Source organism: Macrobrachium nipponense, chromosome 6 (assembly GCF_015104395.2).
Source record: "Macrobrachium nipponense isolate FS-2020 chromosome 6, ASM1510439v2, whole genome shotgun sequence".
Lineage (NCBI taxonomy): Eukaryota > Metazoa > Arthropoda > Malacostraca > Decapoda > Palaemonidae > Macrobrachium > Macrobrachium nipponense.
The window spans coordinates 46,366,239-46,383,338 of record NC_061108.1 but is presented as its reverse complement, the minus strand read 5'-3'; the positions used below and the strand labels follow the sequence as shown (position 1 = coordinate 46,383,338).

At 36.4% G+C, this 17,100-nt stretch overlaps 1 protein-coding gene across 1 annotated transcript in view; it reads left to right on the top strand.

Moving 5' to 3' along the window:
* LOC135216852 (disco-interacting protein 2 homolog C-like) overlaps nt 1-17,100 on the top strand; it is a 271,475-nt gene that overhangs the window by 109,947 nt on the left and 144,428 nt on the right. Inside the window, exons 6-9 of the mRNA XM_064252365.1 lie at nt 3,732-3,860; nt 10,459-10,702; nt 10,961-11,046; nt 11,440-11,559. Of these exons, the coding sequence (XP_064108435.1) occupies nt 3,732-3,860; nt 10,459-10,702; nt 10,961-11,046; nt 11,440-11,559 (579 nt within the window). The remainder of the gene's footprint in view (nt 1-3,731; nt 3,861-10,458; nt 10,703-10,960; nt 11,047-11,439; nt 11,560-17,100) is intronic.

Here is a 17,100-nt window from a genome sequence, read left to right as displayed (position 1 = left end):
CGATCACGACAAACGTATATGTAAGACATTCGTTTGGGACAAATTAAGGGTGTCTCCGGGTTATTGTAAATGATTAAATTATCAGAAGATTATAAGTTTCCATTTTTTGTCACTAATTAATACTCATAATAGAGGATTAGCAAAAATTGTAATGTATTTTTGTGTTATGTATATACGAGAAGTGTTTTCATATTTCTTTCGAGGAAAAGGTCACGGCTTTCCGGAAGCTTTCAAATGTTTGTGAAATGTTTTCTAGTATAAGTGTACAATAGATTTTTTCAGTTTTTAAAAGAGAATTGTGTTGTAACTTTTGGAGTCAGTTTGATTTTTATTTCTGTTTAGATGACCGCAGTTTTTCGAAGCGGTCGGCTTGATTTTCCCACCGACAATAATGTCTTGAAACGGCGATTTTTTCCTTTTGTTCGAGGTATACGGTCGGCTGTTTCTTCATCATTATGTCAATCCGAGAAAGTTGGGTGAGGTCATTATAGAAGCGTTATTGAGATTTGGAAAGTTTCTTTGAGAAATATTGCCCTTGGGACATGATTGTTAAATGAGAATACTTCACTCTTTGTAGTCTTCATTAATTTCTATAGTTACTCACGAGCAACTTGCACGTGGTACTATGACACTTTACGTAATTATGTTAATTATCTAGTAATAGGTACTAGCAGTATATTCTATTTATAATATATTAATACGAATCTCTCTCTCTCTCTCTCTCTCTCTCTCTCTCTCTCTCTCTCTCTCTCTCTCTCTCTCTCGTCGAATCCACCAACTCGGACCTTTTCCTTAGGATATTGAATTTCTGGTGGTGCGGGTTTTTAGACGCATTAACGCACCGCTACGTGTGTGCACATCCCCGTAATGCCTTCGTTGCCGCCGCTGCCGCTGCTACTTCCTATCTGTGGTTCCTATATCTTTTGACTCGAAAGCAGTCAAATTTCCTTGTGCTTCGTAACTATCATTGACCTTTGACCTTTCCAGGTATTATTTGACGACCTTCTTTTTATTTATTTTGAATAGATGGCGAGTTGTTAGAAGTCTGGACCCGAGATTATGTATTGGTGGGCTTGTTGTACAAATATGGTTTCGAGATCGTGGAAGTCTTGGGATTAAATGCTTTTTACTTTTGTTCTTTCCAAAGAGAAATAATTGTATTACAAGATGTTTACAGGTTTGGAAAACTGGGCTGCTTTTTCATTCTCATTATTTTTCAACAACAACAACAAATGATGATGATAATAATAATAATAATAATAATAATAATAATCATAATAATAATAATAATAATAATAATAATAATAATAATAATAATAAAACTATTCTTAACTTGTCAGTTGCATATTAGATTGGGAAATTTACATATTTAAAATCCATGTTAGAGTAATTAATGCCAAACAAAAAGATGTGTTCAAAGTTATTTAATCGATACTGTTGAGTGGTTGATTGAAAGAGGCAAAGGAGTGTTTTTTGAAGAGTTGCTGTCGTGTCAAAATCAGAAGTCTGATGCTTCCTACCTCCCCTCAAAGCTGGAATGCACAGACAAGCTATTGTGCAATGCCTTCACTTAAGTAGGCTTCTTACACCAGATTTTATTTTCGTAGGGGGTTGAGAGGGGGGGGGGGTTATTAATTGAACAGGTCTTCTGCCAGTGGCGGAAGTACTGGGGGTGCAGGAGGTGCAATGCACCAGGGCCCGCTGTGATTGGGGGCCCATCTGGCTCCATCATAATGTCTCGGTAGATTGATTTGGTAATATATTTGTAATTATATTTAGGTGATAAATAATGAAAATATAAATGATAATGATGATGATCATAGTAGTGTAGTAGTAGTTTTTATTCTTATCTATACTATAGTATCATCATTATAATTATAATTATTACAACTATTATTAGTATTATCATTATTGTTATTTTATTATTATTATGATAATGATAATACTAATAATAGTTGTAATTATGATCAATTATATATATATATATATATATATATATATATATATATATATATATATATATTATATATATATATATATAATATACACACACATTATATGTGTGTTTATGTATGTGTTTTTTCATACAATATAGATGCATACATACAGGTATATATACACACACCCATAAATCATATAAATATAAATGTTTTTTGATTTATTTATGGGCATTAGATATAAATGTTTTTTTATTTATTTATGAGCATTAGATACTGGTAAATCAAGTAATGGTAATTAATTTGGCTTTTTATAATAGAGGCCTTCTCAAATAATTTGCACCAGGGCCCAAAGTGACCTAGTTCCACCACTGTCTTCTGCGTTGCTTAGATTCATAACTATTTCTTAAAAACAATGTGTCAACTTTGACATTAAAAGCTGTTACATATATTGAAAACCAAACCAAGTTAGAAAAAGCTTGTCATCAGTTATAGTTGTTTTTGTACGTCATTTTTGTCACATAACCACAAGCTGACGATTGATCATAGCGGATGATGTTAGGGAGATTCATTTGTAGTTTTAATCATTTTAGGTCAGTTTCGACAGTCAGTCCTTTTTCTGTGTATTCATTGATTGGATATGTCTCGTGCAATTTGCATGGTAAATGGAACAGCTTAATGCTTCTGTAATACTTGACATAAAGCCTACCCAGATTTTGATGGCCTTGAGTGACTGAAAAGTAACAGCCACATCAGTATAAATAGGCTTTGCATAATAGTGTACTATTCAAGTTCACAGAACAGCTTACAGAGAAATGTTTGTTGATGTATATCGAAATAAGATTTTAGGCCCAGGTTGTGACATCATTTTATACTTGATGCCGAGGAAGGACGACAAAGTATTGAGTGGTGTGCTCCTGTGTGATGATGATGCCATTGGCCTTTTTCTGAAGAAGAGAAGGGAGTCCTTGTCATTCCCCGGGAAATTTTGCGTGTTGACAGGCAACACATTAAACAAGTTAGAATGCAATTTGAGTTTATGAAGTTTAAAGGGTTCATCTAGATTTCATTACATTCATTTTAGTTTTTTCATATATCCTTCTACTTTCTAACTTATCAGTTTTAAATAGTAGTACATGGAATTAGGCCTCCCTTCATTTGTTTACTGTCATTGTTAATTAAATGTACATTTTGTGACTTTATTCCATTATTTCCTCTGTGAATAATGCCTGGAATTCCATTATGTCCTGTGTGAGTAATGCCTGGGATTTACCAAAGGTAGGTCATGAATTATTTTTTAAATATATATGTTATCATTCAAAAGTAAGTATTGAAGAGCAGTACTACACTTGTATGCATTCCCCTTCAGTGCACCAAATGTATGTTTATAGCCCAGTGCTTGTGGTGTTGGTTATGTTATGTATGAAGCATGATGTGGGCAGCAAACATTTCGACATTTTTGGGAACTGATGATCCATTTTAAGTAGCTTGTTATCCTTACAATTAACCTCATGAAGATTATTTTGCATTTTCCTTGTTTACTTGTAAAGTGAGTCTTTCATTATCAATTAAATTTAGATATTTTTCCATCAAAGTAATACAGTAACAGTGAATTTTCCATTTTAAAAATTCAAGTTTATTATGCTGTACATATATATATGTATATTTATTTATAAAACAGATTTATGTGTCAATTATTTTTGTTGCTCAATACAGAGTATTGCATTTCCCAAGATGACTTTAATTTCAGACAATCACTTTTATTCAAAGGCAAACTTCTACTTATTTTTTTAGAGGTGCGTCAGGAGGCTGTCAAGGAGGCCCTGGCACAGTATCAGTCAAGACCTAAGAATCTTCCGCTGCCATCCAAAAGATCATCTGTTATGACAGCCAGATCACCAGACAGACATCATAGGGATTCAGGTAATTATTGCAGCGATATCAACATTGACTGTATTCTTTTATGTTCGACCATAGGATTCATTTTTACAGTTTTGATTTCATAGTAAAGTACAGGATTTATATAAAGTAGATCCCCAGAACAGTTTTCATTCCTTTTATTTAACCAACATCCTTTTTGATTTTTAAAAAGCAGAAAAAAACATATATGAAAGTGATTTTATTTCAGTATGAGTTACAGAAGTATCAGTAGTTATTATGTTGGGATTTTGTTTTCAGAACCAATAGTAACTCAAATGTTTTAAAAAGGCCTGTCCACATTAGGAAACATTGTTTGCAAACACTTTTTACCGTTTATTTGTTTCCCATATGTATATATATATATATATATTAGTGTATATATATATATATATGTATATATACAGGCAGTCCCTGGGCTACGACGGGGGTTCCGTTCTTGAGACGCGTTGTAACCTGAAAATTGTCGTAAGCCAGAACATCACCAAAAATCCAAAGAAAACCTTACTTTTAATGCTTTGGGTGCATTGAAAACTCTGTAAACTGCATTCTTATTGCATTTTGCATAAAAAAACCTTCAAATATTGATTATTTTGCATTTTTGGTGTCATATTTCTTCTGCCAGGTGAGCGTTGTAGGCGTCGTAACCCTGGAACATGCGTCGTAACCCTGGAAATAATTTCTGATGAATATAATTGAAAAGCGCCTTAACCTCGGAACGTCTTAAGCCGAACCCGTCATAACCCGGGGACTGCCTGTGTATATATATATATATATATATATATATATATATATATATATATATATATATATATATATATATATATATATATCAGCAATAGGAGAGTTCCATGGAAATTGGAGACAAATGATAAATATTAAAAACAGGGCTTGAATGAAGAGCATCTTCATTTACGACTAGTTTCAAGGATTTACTTTCCTCTGTCATCAGGCAATATGTAATAGAATATTAGTTACACTTGAAATCAACGAAGTAATATAAATTACATTAGAATTAACAAAGTAAAATAACATAAAATTACACAATTACAAGACATAATAACCTAAACCCACAGCTAAATCTTAAAATATTGAGAAATAATAAGTGTTTGTTAACAGAAAAAAGCCTAAAAACACAGTAATTCAACAGATGTTTCATTATTACAAAGAGAGGGTTAATCTTTTAGGGTATATAGAGACTCAACCACTCCGAGCTCCGTTTCGTTGGTTCTGCAAGTAAGGACTGAAAAGGAATCTAAATTTATAGGATGGTCATATTCTTAAGAGTGTTGACGATTAGCAGTAAATGGTGGTTTGCTTAATGGCCTATTTGTCCTAACGGATCTTCCAAGATGTTCGAAGATGCGAACCCTGAACTGCCGCTTAGATTTTCCAATGTACGTTGCACTAAAGCAATGATACTTGTACTTATACACAATAGATGACTGCAGCTCAGTTGGTATCACATCCTTGAACCTGAATAATTTTTGCAATGTAGATTTTGGCTTAAACACCACTCGAATGTTTATTTGTGGGTAGAATTCACGCAAAAGTTTGGTTAACCTTTTCTTAACATTAAAGGACCTATTTCCAAGAAACACAATGGGAAAATATATACCTGCTCTTTTGACATTGACAGTTGTAGGTTTTGGAAGTAATAATTTTTTAAGTTTCTTTCCTACATACGTATTCGTAAGACTTTTGCTAAAGCCATTAAAAAATAAGCACTGCTTTATGAAATTAAACTCTAGGTCCATATTAACATAATTTGAACATATATCAAAACCTCTCAATGTTAAGGTCGTAATCAAATAGATCCTATATACGAATACATATGCAGTGGTACCTTGAGATACGAAATTAATCCATTCCGAGGCGGCCTTCGTATCATGAGTTTTTCGTATCTTGGACTGCATTTTACATGTAAAATGGCTAATCCGTTCCAAATTCTCCAAAAACACCCCAGTAAATTTCATAATAAAGGTAAATTGGCCCATAAACAATGAAATACTACAATAATTTGGACCATTCAATACCTAACTTAATACGTACTGCTAATTACCTGTAAATAAAGTGTATTAGTTTACATGGTATACAAGAAATACTGTACGTATGTAGTAAAATGTGGAAGCTTACCTTTCGAGTGAGGCTATCGCCGAAAGTGGCGACAGAGGAGGAGGACAAACGGCAGATACGTACGTATACTTAACTTTACGAAACACATAAAAAAATGTAAGGAAAACATACATAAACTAAACTTTACGAAACACATTAACAAAACTGTAACACTTATCTTTACAAATAACTAAAATTTAAAAAAAAAAAAAAAATTTTTTTTTTTTTTTTATTTTTACATTTTTTTTTATACTTTTTTTATACTTTACGTATTTTTTTTTTTTTTTTTCAAAATTTCAAATTCATCACCACTTTCAACTTTCTGATTTTTAGTAATCACTTGGTTCTTTCTTTTTGCTTACTCCTGCTAATACTAAAGGCCTCTTTAAAGAATAACTATCCAAGGAAGATTGCTTCTGCCTACTTTTCACAATGTTTCTGAAAAGACTCAGGCAAGCCTCATCGAACTGTGCAAGCATACGACCTGCGTAAGCCTTTTCGGGGTGTCTTTTTTTCTACAAATGATTGCACTTTATGAAAAGCAGCTAGAACATCCTTAATTTCTGCCGTTGTCATAGGGTTGTCTTCCTCCTCCTCGCTGCTGCTAGAGAACTCCTCTTGAACGGCGTTATGTTGCATGGCCTCCAACTCCTTCAGGTCATCCATCGTAAGCTCCTCTTAGTGCTCCTCGAGAAGGTCGTTGATGTCGTCCTCGTCGACGACCAGCCCCATGAACTTGCTGAGTGCAACGATCTCATCAAGATCTGGTTGCAACACAGTTTCAGGATCGTCAACTGTTTCTGAATCTGCAGCACCAGCTTCGCCCATGTCGAATCCCTCGAAGTCTCGGGCGGATACGGCATCAGGCTAGAGTTTCCTCCACGAGGAATTCAAGGTTCACCTCGAAACCTCCTGCCAAGCTTGGTCAATGAGTCGGATGCATATCACAACATCGAAATACTCCTTCCAAAATTGACGCAAGGTGAGGTTTGTGGTATCAGTGATGTCGAAACATCTCTTGAAAAGATGTTTCGTATACAGCTTCTTAAAGTTCGATATCACTTGCTGGTCCATGGGCTGGAGGAGAGGGGTGGTGTTAGGCGGAAGATAAAGAGCCTTGATGAAGGAATACTCCGCTATGATATCTTCCTAGAGGCCAGGAGGGTGAGCAGGGGCATTGTCCAACCCCAGCAGGCATTTCAGAGGGAGGTGCTTCTCTTCCAAGAATTTCTTCATTGTCGGGCCGAAACACAGATTTACCCCACTCCGTGAACAAAAGTCTCGTTACCCAGGCTTTCGCATTAGCCCTCCACATCACTGGAAGCTTTCCTTAAGCACTTTGTGGGCCTTGAAGGCTCGAGGAGTCTCGAAATGATAGACCAGTAGGGGCTTCACCTTGCAATCCCCACTGGCGTTCGAAGAAAGTGCGAGCGTAAGCCTGTCTTTCATAGGCTTATGCCCGGGTAGCTTCTTCTCTTCCTGCGTGATGTACGTCCGATGAGGCATTTTTTTCCAAAAAAGGCCAGTCTCATCACAGTTGAAGACTTGCTGAGAACTGTAGCCTTCCTTGGTCATCATTTCGTCGAACGTCTTTTTAAAGGCTTCGGCCGCTTTCGTGTCCGAGCTGGCAGCCTCCCCATGCTGCACCACCGAATGGATGCCAGTCCGTTTACGGAATTTCTGGAACCACCCATGTGAAGCCTTGAACTCTGTCTGGGGTTGGCGTTGATGTCCCCTCTCCTCCGTCGTCTTCGGCCTGGGCAATCAAATCGCCAAAAATAGCGCTGGCCTTGTGGGAGATTGCCGTCTCCGTTATTGTATCGCCAGCAATTTCTTTGTCTTTTATCCAGACAAGAAAAAGCCTTTCCATCTCGTTGTGCACGTGGGTCCTCTTGCTGGACAAAATAGTGACACCTTGGAAGGTGTAGCTGCTTTGATGGCATCCTTCTGCTTAAGGATGGTGCTTATTGTCGACGGATTTCGGTCGTATTCCTTGGCGATCACACTCAATCGCATACCAGCTTCATACTTCTTGATAATCTCCATCTTCGTTTCCAAAGAGAGCATCCTCTTCTTTCCGTGAATTTCAACTTTCTTGAAACCCATGACTACGTATATACTATACGTAATTTACGTATAAGTATGGAGTAAAGTTCTCACACAACACGATAAAGTACGTATACTGCAACGAAATCACTAACGAACTTACGTTAATAAACAAAATCGTTAGAATGATCGAATACCGCGTGCGTACGATAACGATGCTGCTACCGAGTGGCCGAGGCACGCCGCTATGTAGTAGATGCACAATGGGAAGGATGCTGACCAATAGGAGAAAAGGATCTCATGGGGGTGACTAGCATCAGAAACCAATGGGAGAGCAGGAGGATGGTGGCGAGTCTACTCAGTTGGCGGCGCGCAAGTTTCAAAATTGTTATCGGTGGTCTGGGCGAATCTTGGACTTTACAGCAACAACCTTTCGTTTCTTGAGCAATTTTCGTATGTAGAGCCATAAAATTTTTCGTATTAGCTTTCGTATCTTGAGTTTTTCGTATCTTGAGTTTTTCGTAAGTTGAGCCTTTCGTATCTCGAGGTACCACTGTATAGGAAAGGAGCTTCAAAAATTATTACTTCAAAAACCTACAACTGTCAATGTCAACAGAGCAGTTATGTATTTTCCCATCACATTTCTTGGAAATAGCTCCTTTAATGTTAAGAAAAGGTTAACCAAACTTTTGCATGAATTCTACCCGCAAATAAACATTCGAGTGGTATATAAGCCAAAATCTACATTGCAAAAATTATTCAGGTTCAAGGATGTGATACCAACTGAGCTGCAGTCATCTATTGTGTATAAATACAAGTGTCATTGCTGTAGTGCAACATACATTGGAAAATCTAAGAGGTAGTTCAGGGTTTGCACCTGAGTGGGTGAGTGGGATATTTCAGATCCCTAAAAACACTGAAGATATGCTGAAGCTCAAGTTCTAAAAGTTCAATATCACAAATACGAAGAGCTCTAAGACAAAAATTTACAATAATATTTGCTTTTACCCTCAACGAATGAAAGGAATAGAAATGAATGTACCCCTCAGCATTAGTACTTTTACGAAACACGGAAAATTTAAACCTGTTACTTACATTATCTCTAATAACCAAAACATCCAAAAATGCAAGCTTATTGGTATCTTCCTCCAATTCAACAGTAAATTTAATAGAGGGTACAATGCTATTGGCATGGTCAACTAGCTGTTGCAGCTGTGTGTCGACTCCTTTGAAAAGAATGAAAATATCATCAACAAATCTGACCCAGACCAGTGGCTTCATGTGTGAATCACAATGTTCTAAAATACTCTTCTCCACGAACTCCATGCACAGATTGGACAAGATGGGCGATAATTTTGAGCCCATAGACACACAAAACAGTTGCTTATAACAAATATTGTTAAAGTAAAAATGATTAGTAGATACGCACAGTCTAACTAATGCCAAAAAAGATTCTAAAGGAATGGGGATGTGTAACTGTTCTTCTAAAATTTTTGCCCTAAGGTTATCTAAAACATATTCCAAAAACCCATGACTCCCGTATTTCAACAGGATTCCAAAAGTACACAAACCTGGGTGTCCAGTAAGACCCATTGTGGCGACTGGCAATTCCCCTCAAGACAATTTGGCAGAATGGCTAGCTTCGATTTTAGGTGATTTTGTCGGAAAAATTTCCGACTCGCATTTGATCCATTCCTACGATTTTATTGAAAGAATAAGGAACAATTTTGACACTGACTGCAGAATGGTTAGTTTAGACATCACAGCTTTATTCACCAATGTTCCTTTGGAATATGTTTTAGATAACCTTATCTCACCCTTGGAAGTATAGTAACAGTAATACTAGTGTTAGATGTATGGAGATTAGTGTTACTAATCTTCTGCACAGTCATTTAATTACTAGTGATCTAGGTCCTTTTTATAATTGTTGCCTGGTTCTCTTAACCATGTAGGTTCTGCTGACTGAATGCCTCAGTCTTTAGGAGCAAAGAAGAGTGCCAGGAGAAGTTAGTTTCTAATCCTGGGTTGTGGACTTCATATTCTGAGGAAACTAGACTTTCCTAAATATAAAAGTCCATTTTTAATAGAGTAGAGGATTTCATTTTTTAAATCTTTTAAGAAATTGCTATTTTTTCGTAAGTACATATTTTAAAATTATACATATTCATTTGCATATGTTATTTAAGAATGTTCACTTTTATTTCAAGGATTCTTTTTTTCAAGTGTGGTACTTAATACCTGTACTATAAGCATATATTATTTTGGTAAGTTTTTCAGCATCATTGACTGCTGTTTTTTAGGTTTCCATATAAATTCAGTAAATCATTGTTAGCCATTCAGAAGGAAATTGGTACTCTCTGTTACCCAGCATCATGGTTGCTGTGATAGTCATTCATGTGCCAGTTATTTAAACTAAGTTTCTATTACCTTTCCTAATCTGCAGATTCAGAAGATAGTGATGAAGACAGTGTAACTGCAGAAGGTAGTTTGGGAAGTAGTGGTGGTCACAGTGGTTCTCAGGGCACCCCTGAAGTGACACGAACCCCATTGCTTCTCCCGCCACCACAAGTACCATCACACAGTGGTATGGGTACACCTGGAAGTAGCTCTGGAAGTAGTCACCACACTCCTCCACATCCGATGCCACAAAAACAACAGCAGCCTCTTCCACCTATACCTCCACACAGGTACCGGTAGTAGTTATAGGGAGTTCAGTAATGTTAAAATGAATGCTTCTTAAATGCAGTGAGGATTTTATTACATACTCTGCATAGTAGTATTGTAAGTAATACAGTTTCATGTAATACATTATAACATGCAAGTAATAATTCAATTCATAATGAATGTAATGTATGTTTGTAGCATATATTTTTTTATTTTATTGATCACATAATTGTTTTTGTAATTAAGGATTGTTATCATTCTTGGCTATTTACTCTATATAGTAATCGGCTCAGCAATGGTGAAGAAGATGAGCGAACAAGACGTGAATTAACAGAAATGACAGATCTCATGCGAAATATTACCTCATGTGAGTACAGATTGTTTTTCATAAATATGCCTGGATTAATGTAATGATGAATGTGTGTTTGAGATCTTCTATAAAATTTTTCAGGTTGACCTGTATTGTTTTAATTATTTTTAGTGAATGAGAGTACTAATTTCATTATTTTTATTGTTAGAAACTCATACTTAACAAATATATGTAATACAGTGTGCCATTACTCCTTTATATACGTATTTAAATATTGTAAATTTTTTTAGTTCCTTAAGGTAAAGTGTGTGTTAATAAAATTGAAAAATTGCCCATGCATGACCATATGACAGTTTTTTTATATAATGCAATGACCTTTTTACTATATGTCATTATTGTATAATTGATATACAATACTTATATGCTCTAATTTTCCTCCATCTGGCATAGTTTCTCAACCTCCGGATGTGACAAACAATACTGGAGGAGGCAACAACCGACCTCCACGAGATGACCGTATTACTCGTTATTCTGGCTTGGCTCCTGGCAGACAGTCTTCCTCTGATTCTGGTATAGTTGTATTTTCTAGTCATTGTTGTAATTTTTTTCCTTTTGGGGAACTGTATTTATTTTCTTAGTTTTGTAATTCATCACCTTCCTTGAGCCGGAAGATGATGGATACTTTCACAATTTTCTTATAGAACCTGTAAAAAATAAGATAATAGTATACAGTACTACAAGGTATTTTTTACCAGAGCAAATTAGGTGTCTGTATATCAAGCTGTAGGTGTAACAGATTACATTATGAATGTTTTGACAGTAATTATTTATATTGATACATATCTGAGTATGAATGGGATTGTTCTGTTTAGATTTTTAAATTAGAAGTGTGATTGAAGAAATGGCACAGGAATCTTAGATAATGTAAAAATTAAAACCTAATTGGTTGTAAAGTTTAACACCTTTTTAGAGTTGATAACATCCCAGCAGTCTCTATCCATAATATGAGACATGCAATTTAGCTACAGCAGTGGATGAGATTCTTAGTGCTTTCATTGTATCATTGTACTGGAAAATACAGATTTTTTCCTCATTTTTGTCAGCATATTCAATTTTTTATTTGGTAGTTGATCATTGTTCAAGTTTTGACATCTTGTGGAATAGATGTACAAGTATTTATTGTGGCCAGAAGGTAGGCTGCTGTTCCATTAAAAATTTATATAAGCTTTTTTTTTCTTTAAGAAATACATGTGAAGCACTTCCTTAACCATTTTTGTGGCACAAAATAGGGTACATTTTGCTTATGGTAACCACTGCTTTATTAGCTTATGACAATGCATGCTGTACATATGTACTACATATTTCTAAGTGTCTCTCTGTAGTAATACCTGTGAGAGCTGATAGTCAGCTCAATGGTCTGGTTAAACTGTTTGAATAATAACTATACATTCAAAATCATGCCTAAAGAATTATGAATTTACTTTACTACTAACTGATGTTGCTTTTGAATTATTGCATTTTTTACATATTTTCATGCAAACATATGGTACAGTATTCATTGTTTGTCGCAAGAACTTCTCTGCTTTTGAACATTAAAGCGATATATATTTCTAGAATGAGTATCCATACATATGCATATATGTACGTACTGTATAAAATTAAAAGTGCACTGTCACACCCCTGATATTTAAGAATGCAGATTTTTAACAATAGTATCACATAATCATCTTTTGCTCAAGTAAAATGTTTAGTTATTATGCACTGTGTGGTGAATTCAAAAGGTATTTAAGTTTTTATTAATAGCAATAGAACAGAATTCATTGTGAATTTCAGTTTACCATATATACAAAGTTGGTGACATTTACACATGATAGGTAGGATTGTATTTTATTGTAATGAAGCTTAGAACCAAATAGTATTTTAAGCTATATTTTTTTAAAATTTTACACTGCACTTATTTTTGTTTTCATAAAACCATTTATTTTTGCATATTAGTTTGAATTAAAGCTAAACTAAAAACACAAGTTAGATAATGTGTGCACTTGCAAATATGCATGCATCAAAACACAGTTTTTTATTTTTTTGTTGAGTAGAATCGATAGCTACTTGTGAATCATAAAAGTTTTGTTGAAGTTTTCGATTATGGAAGTGGATATATATAATATAGAAGTGGATCTTTTAGAACAAGATGAATTTGTGTGAAATAGGAAAACAGCAGTGTGTTTATGTGCGTGTGCACATACATGTGTGCTTGTGAGAGAGTATGTGCGTGTGCACATGCATGTGTGCATGTGAGAGAGTATATGCGTGTGCACCAATAATGAAACAACACGTTGGAAAATCTGCTGTTTAGGAAGCCCTTAAACTTGTTTCTAGGTGGAGATTGCTGGGTAACTAAGGAAGACTGATTATTAAATGGATTTATGTCTGAATTGCAGAAATATTTTTGGTATATGCCAGAAACAATCTTTAATGTTAGAAAAGATGTGTTTATTAACTGATTTATCAAGGTTTAACCAGTTTATTAAGTTTTTACCAGGGTTGAAGTTATGAATAGACATAAATACTACAGTATTTCATCATGATGTTACTATACATATATGAAACAAAAGTTGGTGATGCTTCTTCCAAAGCCCCTAAGGTCATCGAACATTACCAACTGGTGAAAGATATTTTCTCAAAAATCACTGTGTGCTTTAAGCATTTCTCTTAAATGCTTACATAGTTTTGTTATTTCCTCCTTCAGTTTTGTTACCCCTTGACACACAAAATCTTTACTACTGAAAGACTGTCCTTCCATTCTTTCAGGAGGTTCTTGGAAATAGTACCGTATGGCATTTTTTAAATTTAGTTGTTCCTTCTGATGCTTTTGAATTATTTATACTATATTCATTTGTGATTAACAAAGTCAAGTTGCATTCGTATTTCTAGTTTTAGTCATAATAATCATTTAACCCCCATCAAAAACAAAAATCTGACATTGGTAAAAAAAAAAGTGTTTTGGCTACTTGGAATTAGTTCTTACACAATATACAAACCCTCAGTCCTTTTGCATTAGATGAAGCTGGGAAATGGCTTCTAAACTCTTGAACAAGATAGTTAAGCAGTAACTACCATCCGGTAGGAAGGAATACACACCTACCTGGATGTAAGCATTCCAGTTTGCTTCAAGCCGTCATGTGATGCAGACGTGTTTTCGGGTGTAGCAGTAAATCTTTAATGATTATTTTTGGGTTTTGCTTTTGCCACATGCGCTGTCGTGAGTTTGCTGGGAGGAAACTTTGGAGGCAGATTGCCGACGTTGTTGGAATTTTTTCGCTTCCGACAGCGTCCTCGGTAGCTGCCCCTTTGTTCTCTTTTGTCTCTTCCGGTATCCTTGTGGTGTTCTCTCCTTCGAGAGGGATCCCTCCTTCACCCTCTTTGCTCGCTTGTCGGGCAAGGAGGGTGGGTGGGGTTGGCGGTCGGGGGACCTCTTCACAAGGGCCTTGTCTTGCTTCATAGGACAATTACCCTCAGAGCAAGAGGATTCCTTCTCTACTAATCATTTTTGCTTTTTTTTCTTCAGGTTGACAGTGACCATTGTAGGCGCAGCCACAATATAGAAACAACAAGTAGTCCCATGCGCGGATCCGGAGTATTTTTATGTAACTGACGATAATCTGTGATGTCACGCAAACCGGTCGAAGTGACAATTTACTGATGTAAACATAGGGATAATTGCCTTTGTTACACTTTGAAATGTGATTTAGTAAATATCCCTCCATAGATTTAGACATATAAAATATTGTAGTTCACGTGAATATCGATATTGGAGAAATCGAATAGGTGAAATGTTATGCAAATGAGGTTTTTTTTTGTGTGAAACCTAGGGACCGACGGTATCCTGGAGACTTGAGGTCACCAGAATTTTTCCTTGGTTTTTTTAAACTTCTCTGTCTTGTCCTTGTGTGCATTTGGGACCTTGTTATCAACTGTTTCAAAGTTGATTTCCTCTTGTAAGTTGTCCTTTTGCATGAGTTCACCTTTCAGTTCATTTATTTTCTTAAATTTACATAGTTTAATTTTGTGATAAAATTGGGTTCACAATTTTATCACAAAATTAAACTATGTAAATTTAACAAAATATGTGAACTGAAAGGGAGACTTGTGCCAACGGACAACTTACAAAAGTAAATCAACTTTAAAACAATTGATAACAAGGTTCCAAATGCACACAAGGCCAAGATACGGAAGTTTAAAAAAACCATGGAAAAATCCTGCGACCTCAGTCTCCAGGAACCCATCAGTCTTTCAAAGTTTCACACAAAAAAATCTCATTTGTGCAACAATTTGCCTATTCAATTTCTCCAATATTGATATTCACATGAACTACAATATTTCATATGTCCAAAATTGTATTCACCACTTAAATCTTTGGAGGGATATTTATCAAATTGAATTTCAAAGTGTAACAAAAGCAATTATCCATATGTTTACTTCAGTAAATTATCGCTTCGACCTGTTTGTGTGATGTCGCTAGAGCTGGACTACCTTGTCATTACTATATCGTGGGTGCAGCAGTAGATGGCTAGATTGTCATTATTGGTTTTCCTTTCCTGTAGGAGTTTCAACTTTGGCACTCTTGTATGCTGTCGCACTGCCTTGTTGTACCTTAGTTTATCTACTCCTTCTTGAGGGGCTTCACCCTTAAAGGAGACTAGTGTGTAGGGAGGAAAGCAATTGTTGATAGCAGACGAGGCTCATCTGGGCTTGATTTGCATGCTGAGCTAGTACCCTGGTTGTGTTTGCACCTTCAACTGGGTTAGGTTCGGCTCACATGTCTTGGCTCGGTTTGCTTGCTACGCCAGGACCCCTTTTTGCTTTTGTACGATCAGCTCGGCTCGTTCGCTGCCTATAATGGCTCAACTGAATCAAGTGCTCGGCTCTGTTCAAGTGAACTTTCTGCTCTGCTCAGGTTGGTGCTTAGCCATGGCATAAGCACATTCTGTCATCATCGCAGGTTGATGACAGACCACAGCTACCCCTCCTGCTGGTTCTTCTAGCAGGACAGGTAGGAATGCCCTTTTCTCCTTACCTGTTCTCTTGACCTTCTCGGTTGTTCCGAGAGGTGCAATACAGACAGAGAGAATTCGGATGAGTTTGTCTCTTTCAGAATTCGGCTACAGGGATTGGAATCTCTAGAATGATCTGTGGATCGTCTCATCATACACTCAAGTAGTAGAGGAAAGTTTTCATTGGGTCCTGTCGAATCTCCCTTCAAGATGAGGAAATTGGGTGTCTCACACCTCAGAAAAACCTAGGGTTTTTCTTTGGGAAATGAATACCCTCAATTTTCATTTTTCAGAGATCTTTGCACTGAATTGTCAGCACATTGATCTTGGGAATAGGACCATGGCTTCCCCTGTGAAAACCTTCATTGCTTGAGGCCCTTGCTCTTCCAGGAGAGACTAGGTTTTTCATAGGGATGTTGTATTCCTTGCTTGTGAGGGCATTCTCGACTAGATGAATACCTTTTCTCTGGACAGGGAGTTCATTCAGTTTCAAGATGCCCAATCAAACTTTCTTCCCCTCTGCTGCCACGACAAGATGCAATTCTTCTTTACCTCAGAGGGGTCCTGTGCCGACTGCGGGTTGTCTTATCTCTGCTGCTGTCTCGGATCTCATACCGTTTCTCGTTGCCATGAAGGGTATACCCTCTTGCAACAAGAGACAGCAATCCTGGAGGACACCACTATGGTTTTCCTCCAGGCAGTTATCTATGAGATTTCTTCACTACCCAGCACCGGTCAGCAAACTGTGGCAATTCTGGTGTTAAGAAGAAGGACATTGTCCTAGTTCAGAGCTACAGTTTTGTAAGTTCTGAAGTCGTCGCTACCCTTAGAAATGGACCTTTATTTGAATCTGCCCCTCTCTCTTAGAGAATAGTGGATACCACGGTAGTCGAGGAATATGCCAGGGTGTCTGCCTTGTCCTCCGGGCAAGGCCTAGAAAGTCTCAAGCTTCAAAGGATGATCGTGAATTAGCCAGCCTTCCTCTTTCTCTTCTGAGAGAGTGCACATACTCTTATGGGTTTCTCTTTCGACCTTCATTCCAACCAGGAAGAAGGCAGAA